Consider the following 11,733-nt stretch of genomic DNA (forward strand, 5'->3'; position numbering starts at 1 on the left):
ATATGCCTTAGTGTTCACAGTATATGTCATTGTAATCTTTATTATTATTATTATTATTATTATTATTATTATTATTATTATTATTATGACTTTTGTTTTCCGTATGTGTTTTGCGACTAACCACTTCAGTATACTTTCAGCTAGAAACACCGTTTAAACTTCAAAGCGTTTATTGGGTTGGTATGCAGAAGGCCGCGGGTTCGAATCCCACTGCACGAGTGGTGGCCCCGGATAAAATTGGGTTGCAGCAGGAAGGGCATCTGGGGTACAAACTCATGCCAAATCAATGCGAAGGGAAGGGACAAGCTCAAAGCCGCTGTTCTATAGTTTTTAAGATTTATTATTTTATTATTTTACTATTTTACTTTTAAAAGATGTAGGTAGGTTAGTACAACTTTTTTAAAACTAAATTAACAAAAATCTTTGCTTTTGACTTTTTCCGTTGATTTGCGTTGGGGAGACGAGAGCCTCCGATACAGCAGGTGGCGCCGATAACCTTACAGTACCCTACAGTAATAACAAGAAAGAAGCACGGACGTCATTAACGTAACAACATGGATGCTGCGGCTGAAGAGAAGCAAGGAAATGTCTTTAAAGTCGAAAGTGGCGCAGCCAAGACGCAAGAGCGATTTCAGAAACGACACCAGGCAAGGATAGAGGATGCGGAGCGAAGGAAGGAGGTTAAAGAGAGCCAGTCTGACGCCAAGGAAAATGAGCAGTATTTCTCCAGCACGTTCAACACGGAGCTGGCGTCCATCGAGGAGCTGCTGTCCAGCTGCTCCGGAGCCGACCCAGCTGTGGTGACTCAAATACTGGAGGAGGCGACGGCCAAAACTGTGCTGCTCCAGAAGTTTGTCAATGACAGCATGTTGTTTCTAACGCAGTATCAGCTAAGAAAAGCTCAGCCAGCTCTCCAGAAACTCCAGACCTCCCTTGCTGAGATCAGAGAGGAGATTCTGCCCAAGAAAAAGTTCGCCTTTAGAGTTCGCACTAAAGCAGCAGATAAAGTCGCTGCACCAGTGTCGGAAACTGTGTCAATTGATGCTGGAACACCTGCAAATACTGTTCAAGTGGATGGAGCTGCAGCCTCTGAGCAGTGCGGCTTCTCCAATATGAGCGATGAGTATCTGACCAAAACATCTGAGGAGATCCAGAAACAAGATGTGTTGTTGACCCACCTCACCAACTGCAAGGTTCGGCTGTTCGGTTCCCCCAGCACCCTGCACCTGAAGCACCTTGACAACTGTGAGATCCTGTGTGGGCCTGTGTCTACGTCAGTGTTTGTTGACCATTGCAGAAACAGTACACTAGCCTTCCCCTGTCAGCAGCTGCGGACCCACAACACGACAGACACACAGGTGTATCTGCATGTCACCAGCCGAGCCATCGTAGAAGACTGTCGTAGAGTGAGCTTTGCCCCATTCTCCTGGACTTACCCCACCCTGAAGGAGGATTTCAATGTGTCTGGCCTGGACAGGGATAGGAATAACTGGAGCCAGGTGGATGACTTCAACTGGCTTGCTGCAGGAACACCATCTCCTAACTGGACTGTCATCCCGGAAGCAGAGAGAAAGACCCACTGGGACCCTTAGAATTAAGCTCTTAAAGCATGTATTTGCTAAATTAAGATGCCAGTTAAACCACCAAATTAGCCTGAAAACATAAAAAGCATGTAGTCATTGTCACATCTCTGGGTTTCACAAGTTTCCTTTGTAGTAGAGTGACACTTCATAAATTACCAGTTGTTTGTTTGTGTGAATATATTTAAAGCATAAGAACATAAAACTAGTCAACAACAACAACTACTACTACTACTACTACTACTGCTACTAAGAGTAACGTTTACTGATTCACTGCTACTTGTCTGTACATCTGGTAAAATAGCCTCTTGCATGTCAAGGCACCTGCATTACATTCATTCAAATAAATTTCCACCTGGAGACAATGCTTACTCTGTTGCCGAAAATATTGTTTTTTCCCATTGGTTATAGTTCTGATCCATAACACTCCGCTCACATATACATTGAATACTATAAAACCACAAAGGACTCTGCAACAGCTTTATTGGTAGATCGTTACTTACTAAGACCTTTACTCGGGTGATACTGCAGAATATATGAGAGAACCCAGCTAATATTACTTTTACCCAGAAATTCCAGTACAGAAATGCCAAAGACCGGTTTTAGATAAGTCAGAAATAATATCTTCATTATATATTTAGTCTTTTAGAGAGCAACAGCTGGTTATCCTATATTTAAACTGTAAAATGGCTTGACAAGTACAGTACACATCTTTGGGACAGTTCTTCAAAAAAGTTCATGTCAAAATTGCTGAATTAATGTGTTTATCTAAAATAAATTTACACTGGCTGATAGTAACTGAACTATTTTTACTATTATTTTAAACATGGAATTATTATTCCAAGGTTTCCTGTAGTCATAAGTGACATTTTAAGATTACTTGTTTTGCCTGACCAGCAGTCCAACAGACTCACATATATTTAGTTGATTATCCTAAAGAAGAGTAGAAAATCTTTACTAACTGTGACAAGAGAATCTCTGGTGATTAATGGTTTCTCTATATTATTTTCTCTATAGCTATTTTATTACATAGGAACTAGGCTTCACCACACAAAATCAAATATTAAAAATACAGTGACAGGCAGCTCTGCATTCAATGTTGTGATATCATTTGGGACAACAGTGATATTTTGGTAAGCTGCGGTGCAGTCGTAATGTCCTGGCACTGCAGTTTGAGCCAGAATCGAGGCCATTCAGAGAAATGTGTGGCGCAAGTGTCTTGTCCATGCTCGTGCCATTTGTGTTGATAACAGTTGCCAAAATAGTAAACTCTTTACGGAGAGTATTGTCAAACTACAGAGCTTACAAGTACGTTTTTTCAATTTTTTTATAAATGTGTTCCGGTTTATTCTCTCCTCACATTTTTGCACATTAACAGACATACAAGAAGGGTTCATGTGTGAGTGTGAAAGCTCTTTTCTTTCTTTGAATTATCTTCCAGGACTGGATTAACTCAGCCTGGACTGTGAAGCCATCCAGTTTGTGGTGAACTTGTGGACCCCTACCTGTGAATGAGTATGTGGCATTATTAGCTCTACTTTCATGTCCGTGGTCTTTGACAGCCTTCAGCCGATGCCATTAATACTCCTAGTGTGTTTGGTCAAGACAAACATGACCACGTGAACACTCAAACCAATTATAACCCCTGGCAGTAGCTTACTATCAGGCTCATCTTCTGTAAATTGGATCAGGCTGCTTACAGGGACTTAGCATGACGCACTGCAACTTTAAGTTTAACCATGAGGATCCTCGCAAATCTTTTACCTCTTAGAGAGAACGGAACATTGCAATTAGCCTCACCTGTATGTTAAAGAAGGAAAACAGCTAAAAGAAAAAAGTTTCTTACACAATGGGAGAATAAATAACATTGAAGAAATAACACTCCTGTGCTCCTCCAGGGTCCTTCTTCGGTCTTCATCTTTGCTCTTTTGCTGTGGGATGGATTACCGTCTGAGCTGAGTCCCCTGTCCTGTTGGACCAGCCTGAGGAGACAGAATCTGGGACTAAAGGTTGGAGCACTAAAATACATTTCCCTACACTAAGCAGCAAACTCTGGAAATCTCGACGCTCCTGCTGATCTAGGTTCAGATTCAACGCTCTTACTCACAGGAAATCTCAGGTTGAACAATGGCTTTGATGTTGGTCAAGTTTGATTTAAAAAAGCGAGTGAAACTCGCTCAGACAGTGTGGTTCATGTACTGGTTTGCTGTAATGGCTGGCGTGCTGGTCCTCAGCATGGGTCTCTTCTTTAAGATCGAGCTGCGGAAGCGCTCTGAACTAATGGACAACAAAGAAAGCCACTTCTTGCCCAACCTGCTTATATTTATGGGTCTAATAGCCTGTTGCATTAATGCTTTTGGAGGCAAAGTTTGCTACGACTCACTAGACCCCACCAAGTTTGCAAAGTGGAAACCCGTGTTGAAGAACTTCTTGGTATTCTGTGTTGTCTTCAATGCTCTGCTGCTTCTGACTGCCCTGCTGTGTTTCTTGATGAGGATCCCTCTGCAGTTCACCCTGGCTGAGGGACTGAGGAACGGCATGAGGTACTACAAGGACACAGACACACCGGGACACTGCTACATGAAGAGAACCCTCGACCTGATGCAGATGGAGTTTCGTTGCTGTGGAAATGACAACTACAGAGATTGGTTTGAGATTCAGTGGGTTAGCAACCGCTACCTGGACTTTAGCTCGAAGGAGGTTAAAGAGTAAGTGATAAAGATTAAATGTTAAATCCCTTATGATAACCTGAAGGGGGTTAGAGTTTGGTGTGGCAGTGAATGACTCTTTGGTTCATAGTCACTGAATCACAGTGTGGGGTGCCTCTATTCAAAGTTAGGGTTCAGTAGTGGAAATGAGGTGAAAGTAGGTCAGAGCAGGTGTGTTATGCACTTTCATCCACTAAGGATTAACGTCACAGAAATGTTGACAGCAGCTGGTCACAATGGATACTTGGCCTTCTGGGTTGGGCGGATGGAAGAAGTTTACCAGGCAGTTTGGTGGATGAAGTTGGGAGGACAGGCTTTCGTGAATAGGTGCAGGAAAAGAAATATGTGGAGTAAAAAAGTAAGATTCAAAAGTACTTAACTCTCTGTGTATGTCTGCACTAGTTGCTTGATAACAAGTACTAGTTCCCTTTGTAAGGATATTTGGGAATTGTGCAGTTTTGAATGTTGGTACATAGTGTTTAATCTCCAGGATTACAGCTCCATGTCCTTTAAGAATCAGTGTCCTGTCCAATCAACAGTCAAACTGGCTACACTCCAAGGACATCATTGTCCAATAAAACAATTTGTAGCGTGTAATTTTAAAATCAATATACATACTGGTTTCCCATATGCAGTAATATTCGGGAGGTGGCTAAAGACAACTTGTGGTGTTATTAAGGCCTCTTTTAATGGATCATTGTGCAAAGCGTTATATTCCTTCTATGTATTTCAAATCCTAATAATATTTATGTTTATTTCCAATATACAATGAATTGATTAGTACTCTCAATTTTCCAATTGAGTGTAGTATTTGTTGTATATTTGCTAGTATTGATCAAAGTATTATCAGGTGCTTCTATAAATTACTGATCAAAATCTAATCACATCTTTGTGATCCAGTCACACTTAATTTTCCATTGAGCTGTAACTATCAATCAGAGTTGACATCCACCCAAAGCCTACAACAAATTTACCCACCAGCATAGAATTTGGTTTGGGCCCTTACTTAAACTCTTTATTTTCCAGTTGTTTTATTTATTTTGATGTACCTTATTTTGATGTTGATTCAATAGCTGAAAGGATAAACTGTGCATTCTGTGCATCATCTGCTGGATGAGAAGAGTTTTGGACCACGCACTACAAAAATAGTATGGCTTTTAATCTCACCTCACTTTCACCTGCCCTCATCCTCTTAGCCGCATTGGGAGCAACGTGGATGGTCAGTACCTGATGGACGGAGTCCCATTCAGCTGCTGTAACCCCAGCTCTCCCAGACCCTGCATCCAGCACCAGATGACCAACAACTCTGCTCACTACAGCTATGACCACTACACAGAGGAACTCAACATTTGGAAGCGTGGCTGCCGTGACGCCCTGTTGTCCTACTATGGAGGAATGATGAACACCATTGGAGCTTTGGTGGTGCTGATCACCATGCTGGAGGTCAGGGCCACAGATGCAGGGACACACCTAAACTTACACAAATGTGATCATTTTGCCCTTAGATTTAAACGGATTTGCTTCAACAAGTTTGGTTTCAGTAATATTATAACTTATCTGTGTTTAGGTCAGTGCTAGAATGTTTCTGAGGAAAAACTAAGGGATGTGGTTATGAGCTGCTTTTTATTGGCGGTATTGCAATTTACCAAATGCACTTTTGCAAAAACATCAAGTTAGTCCTAATTCATGAAGCCATTTCTGCTGTAAAACTGAAAAAATGTATGAGGCCAAGGACAAGAAAACACCCACTTGTACTTGGCAGCTGGAGAGTAATTCAGCCATCATGGGTGAATTATTTTAACAAAGAACCAAATTAGTTATTTTGGCAAATGCATATCTGGTTAGTTTTTCCATCATCTGTTACAGAGCTGCACACAGCTGCTTCTTTGAGCTTTTTAATAGGAACCACCTTGGACTGTCTCCTACAATGGGGTTAATCACCAATATACTATCAAATGTGACAAGCTCAGTTTACTGACACATAAAATAGCATACTTTTAAAACTATTTCTAATATATCTTTTCAACACAAAGATCTTAAGTTTACACCAAAATATAAAATTTGTGTAATTTAAATTTTGCTTATTGGACATAAAAATTCTCCGAAGGATCCACATTACACACATGTGTTGCACAGTGCTCAGCTTCCATTTCCACTGGGATGTCACAAAGTGACATGCAATGTACAAGCACATCCCAATTAAACAAACTAACACTAAGTAAAATAGTGTAGTGTAGAAGGGCTTTGAATATTCAAAGAAATGTTCAAGTATTTGACAATAAATTCAGGAGGGGTTTAGCACATTATTTGGTGAGGACTTAGTAGTGAGAAGTGAGGTGAAGATCGTGTGTATAAACATGCAAAGCTTTGACCCAGTCGGCACGTCTGTCAACCATTACTGCGTCACCTTCTTGTTCACTCTTTTCCACTCCCCGCACCTGCTGTCATCAGTATCAACGCAAGGCATCTCCGTCCTAAACAAGTCTATCCTATTTACCTAAATATCATTCCTGTGCCAGTACTCTCAGGTCACCCTTTGCCCCCTTTGTGCAGGTTACCTTCACTATTCCACCTGCTGCTTTTTACCTACAGGGTTAATCTGACAGGGGCCAAATGGCATCCCCCTTCACTTTAAGTGTCTCCTCAGCTTCCACTGCCAGCATCTCTGGTTGTTATGAAGACACAAGCCTTTCCTCAGAGCAGGGACAAACATGCACAGATAAGATGTGAAGTCAGTGATAACTGTGATCATCGGAGGGATTGAGGCTTCTTTATCATCTAAAGCAGATAGTAAATGGCCTCATGTACATAACACCCTTATCCCAGAAGTCCTGCAGACAAAACCTTGTTTAAAAAAATGTAGATTAAAGCGATACATGAAATCTGATCAGACGTGCAGTTGAAGGAATCCCCAATTTAAAAGCAGTTATGCAAACATTTCAATGCTGAAACACAAAGTAGCCTAATGAAGTAATTGGTTAATCTAAAGACAGGACAGACTCAATTCCTGGAGCCTTAGTTCCCAATCTGAAGTAAACATTCACAGTAACATACATAGCTTTTTAAATGATGCTTTAGTCCTCATGGGTGTAGATTAATTCAACATGTACTTTAATAATTAATAACTTTAATAAATTTTATATTTTTTTCGATTTTCTACCTCTTTGCCTCAACCTTCCTCCATTAACTCACATTTCACAGTTTCATATACGCACAGAAACATTATGCAAACCTGCAACCAGACACAATCCTATAATATGTAGTTCTACTAACATCTCTAAGAAAATATAAAGTCAAGCTTAAAACCTGTTTTGTTTGGTCTAATACAGTTTAATGTACTGTGCATATCAGTCTAATTAATTTTCTTTCTGGCAAATTGCAATAATAACAAATTATTTGTTAAGATATTATAGGATATACAAAATAGGACTCCAACTAACTTTAATGATATCTATGAATTACAGATTAGACAGTAAACTACAGAAAATAGTAAAAAAAGCCCATCTTGGTGTTTTAATGACCCAAAAATCAATAGTTGCTCGTTCATTCCATGTCAATTAACCTTCTAATTATTTCTAATTAATTTTTATCTACTTGTCCTTTGAAAATAGTTCTATGGATATTATGCTCCTCAAGTCAAACAATATTTGATCATTTTTAAATGCATAAATCAGCAGAAATCATTTTTTGTATATAAGTTGTTATATATTTATTGGGCTCTGAAATTTTCCTTTTTAGTTTTCTCTTCTGTGTTAATCTGCCGGTGTTCTTCTTCGTTGCAGGTTGCTGTGACTATAGGCATGCAGTACGTCAACAGCTCCCTCTCCACTCTGGCAAACCCGGAGGACCCGGAGAGTGAGAGCGAAGGCTGGATCCTGGAGAAGACTGTGAAGGAGACGTTCACTGACATCATGGCCAAAATGAAGGCAATGGGCAAAAGCAGCAAGGTGGAGGAAGGAGGTGAGGCAGCTGTTGCAACTGTGAGCTGAACTAACCCCTGCAGCAAAAACTGACACCACACCCACCTGACGAGGAGAGGAAGGGGATGTGTGAGATTACTACCTTTTCTACCAACATTTATTACATAGAGCTACACACAGAAAATTTGGCTGGAACTCCTTTTAAATGGACTTGCCACAAATGGGCTCCTTGTATAAATAATACTTTGTATTCATAAGTAGAAGATTATAAGTAGGATGAGCAATGGTATGATTTTAATGTGATTTTCCCCAACCGAGCAAGTCCGTCTCAAGCCCCAACTTTTCCTTCGAAAAAATACCACCGACACATATATTTTTGGGGTCGTTTACTATGTTGATTCTTTCCAAAAAAAGTGGAAAATGATAAGTAAATGTGACATTTATTGATAAATGTCAGGCTCATTGCAATCAGACATAAAATGTTTCCCCTTGTGTTGATGTGAGATAGTTTGGCAGGTTTGGTAGTTGCTATGCAAACCTCCTTCTCATGAGCCCAGAGATGAAGATGGAAGATATTTACAGCCCAGTGTTTTATTTTTAATGACTTCTCTATAGTGTTTTGACAATCAAACTAACCCTCCCTCCACTCACCCCTTCATACACCCCTGGCCCCCCTTGCCCACAGTGAAGGCTGGATTAGCTCCTGAAATGGAGTAAAGTTATGAATTGAGTGAATTGTTATGAATTATGCATGAATGTGGGGACACAGAAAGAGTGAGGAATGAGATTGAGAAGGTGAATCCTGGATAGACGCGGGGGCAACTCCACGCTGTGAATGACGTCTGAAATTGGCAGCTAAATCTTGGCTCCTGACCCCTGTACTGTAATCTCAAATCCACTTTGATGTTTCCCTTTTGCATTCAGTATCTGTATATTGACACACATGTATGTATATTTTAACACCAGGCTGTCTTTGTACATAGTGTAGAAATGATGAACACAATTTATCTTTTTTTAAAAGAATGTAATTAAGATAAATCTTTTATGTAAAATGATGTGATATTTTTCCATATGATGTTTCGGGTCTGTGTAGATAAGAGATTATGCCGATTGTAAACCTGAATAAAGGCTTTTAGAGATGCGATCCAACAGTGAACCTTTGTATTGTCTCAACTTTGAGTTGCGCAGACTTGAGATCAGGAGGGGAGGCATGCTGTGAGTGCTGCAGGGTTCCTGATTAACTCAATTGGATGAGTGCAATTATGGCATTACTGCTTTCACATGGACATGGGATGACTCTTCACATGTCCAATACAAGGACATGTGTCTGTCCTTACATTGCCGGAATGGAGATGTTCAAAATGTGCATGTATTTGCTCACTGATTTCATCGCTAGCTTGACATTATTTGTGCAGTAAGCTGGCTCCAGAATGAGCTGTGACTTCTGAGGATGCCAGTAATACAACCTTTGATCCCATATTGAGAAACAGAAACCACTAAAGTACTATTTATCCATCTTGTTGAAACACCATCCACTAAAAAAAAAAAAACATTTGCATCTGAACTGAGATCCACACTTTCTGCAAATACGAGACACAAGGAACAATGAACCAAGACATCAAAGTTAGCACCCAGCATTAGAGTTGGCAGGAACGGTGTAGGGGCCAACTCTGTGCAGTATTTTTGTTGGACCAAAGCACATAACCAGCAGTGAGTAGATAAGAAGCCTGAGCAGCTTTAGATTAGCGAGGCCCCCTCAACCAGGAGAGCAGGAGATGTCCTCACTCACGCACAGAGACACAAAGAAACAGGAGAGAGTAAAGATCAGAATGTGCACCATAAAACAACAGAAGCGTCCTTTTAATATAAACAACGCCGTCAAACGCTTTACTTTATCACAATTAAATTACTTTTAATAGTAATAGTATAGAACTTTTTTGTAGCAACATTTACTTTAAGAATAAAAATTACTAATTATAAAAAGTATTCATTTTGCAGGCTCAGTGTTAGAGACTTGTAAATAGCATTTTGATAACTTATAACAATAACTCAATAATAGTAACATTTTTATACGTATTAGTAACTCGTATTGTATGTTTTATTTTATTTGTGTTAAATTTTAAATAGTAACCAGTCGCCTAAAAGTGGTGAAAACATTATTTCTCTCTGAAAGATGGTGAAGTAAGAATTTAACAAAGTGAGTAAAAAAGTCTTGATTAGTAGCAGTGATATGGTGATGCATGCTAAAATAAATTACTTGAGCAGAGGTACAGAAAGTTTACAAACTGTAATTAAAGTATGAAAATAAATTAGATTTTATTAATCATATTAAAATAATAATAATAATAATAATAAGGCTGTTTTATAAGTGTTGTCTAAAAGAGCAGATAATTACATCATGTGGCATAAAAACACTTTTGTAAATGTAAACTTAGTTTCTTTCCACCCTCTTTTACATCAGTTTGACTTCTGGTGGCGACGTCTCGTGACGGATAAAAGTTTCCATTTACAAAACAGTGTCAACATTCAGAAATACTTTGGTTTTATAAAACGTTTGTAGACAGGTTTTAACCAACCCACATCAAACCTTGTATCAAAGCTCCTTTTCAAACAGTCTCATACAAAGACATCATCTCTCAGACTCCTGTGTGTCCTGTGTGTTCTGCTGCTCTCTGTTGGTGACTGCAGGTAACAAACAACATTTTGCTCAATGTGTGAATCTGATCCATTAATGATCTCAGTCAGTGGGTTAACTGTGCAGTAGGTTCCCAGCTGACTTACTTTATTTTCAATGGCAGCCTCATCCGTGATTTCACCAACACTCCCACTGTTGTGCTCATCACTGACAGCCAGCATTTTATACTCTCCCTTTTCTGATGTCTTTTATTTTCACTCCAAATGTTTCCCAAATGTCTTCTATGTCTTCACCAAATTTCCTAGCATGCTTCTTTGTCAGCACTGACCATTCACTTACATTAAATGTACAGAAGAGAGTGTCTTTTCATTTTTAATCCAGATTTACGCCTCCAAATATTTTTGAAAAATAAAAAACAACTTTTCTAATTAATTAATGAAATGATTGATAAGTGATGTAACCATAATGTAATTTTAGTTTGTCTATTTGTCTCTTGTGAACGCTTACAGAATAAGTGGCTGTTTAAAATCATGAAGTTATGGAACATATGTGGCTGAAAAGTATTAACAAAAGGCAAGAGATAATAATTATTTTCTTTATTTGTTAATCTGTTAATGACTTTCTCTGTGAGATATAAAAGAAGAAAGTATTGGGAAACAACAAAGGCTTCTGAACTATATATGTTTTTTAAAAAATTTTCCCCATTTCTCAATTCATATGTTTCTCTCTAAAAAATCAGAAAACAGTGCAAATATCAGTTTCTATACTGACTAGCAATCCAAAACTAAAAGTGAAAATTGATACTAGACAGAATAAAGTTGTACATCCTCATACTGGACGAGACCTTTAAAACTGATGTATGCTATTATACAATTTGTCTGTTGATTGCT

The 11,733-nt window shown here is 39.1% G+C and overlaps 2 protein-coding genes across 2 annotated transcripts; both read left to right on the plus strand.

Moving 5' to 3' along the window:
• The first annotated feature begins 498 nt into the window (after positions 1-498).
• On the plus strand, positions 499-1,951 carry tbcc (tubulin folding cofactor C). Its single transcript, XM_067488994.1, has one exon. It carries the CDS (start codon positions 555-557, stop codon positions 1,590-1,592), a length of 1,038 nt encoding a protein of 345 aa, XP_067345095.1. The 5' UTR covers positions 499-554; the 3' UTR covers positions 1,593-1,951.
• A 138-nt stretch (positions 1,952-2,089) lies between these two features.
• prph2a (peripherin 2a (retinal degeneration, slow)) lies at positions 2,090-9,668 on the plus strand. Its single transcript, XM_067488995.1, has 4 exons — positions 2,090-3,095; positions 3,479-4,288; positions 5,485-5,731; positions 8,071-9,668. Exons 2-4 carry the CDS (start codon positions 3,708-3,710, stop codon positions 8,275-8,277), a joined length of 1,035 nt encoding a protein of 344 aa, XP_067345096.1. The 5' UTR covers positions 2,090-3,095; positions 3,479-3,707; the 3' UTR covers positions 8,278-9,668.
• Positions 9,669-11,733: the final 2,065 nt, after the last annotated feature.

The sequence above is a fragment of the Channa argus genome, chromosome 20, assembly GCF_033026475.1.
Source record: "Channa argus isolate prfri chromosome 20, Channa argus male v1.0, whole genome shotgun sequence".
In the NCBI taxonomy this organism is placed as follows: domain Eukaryota; kingdom Metazoa; phylum Chordata; class Actinopteri; order Anabantiformes; family Channidae; genus Channa; species Channa argus.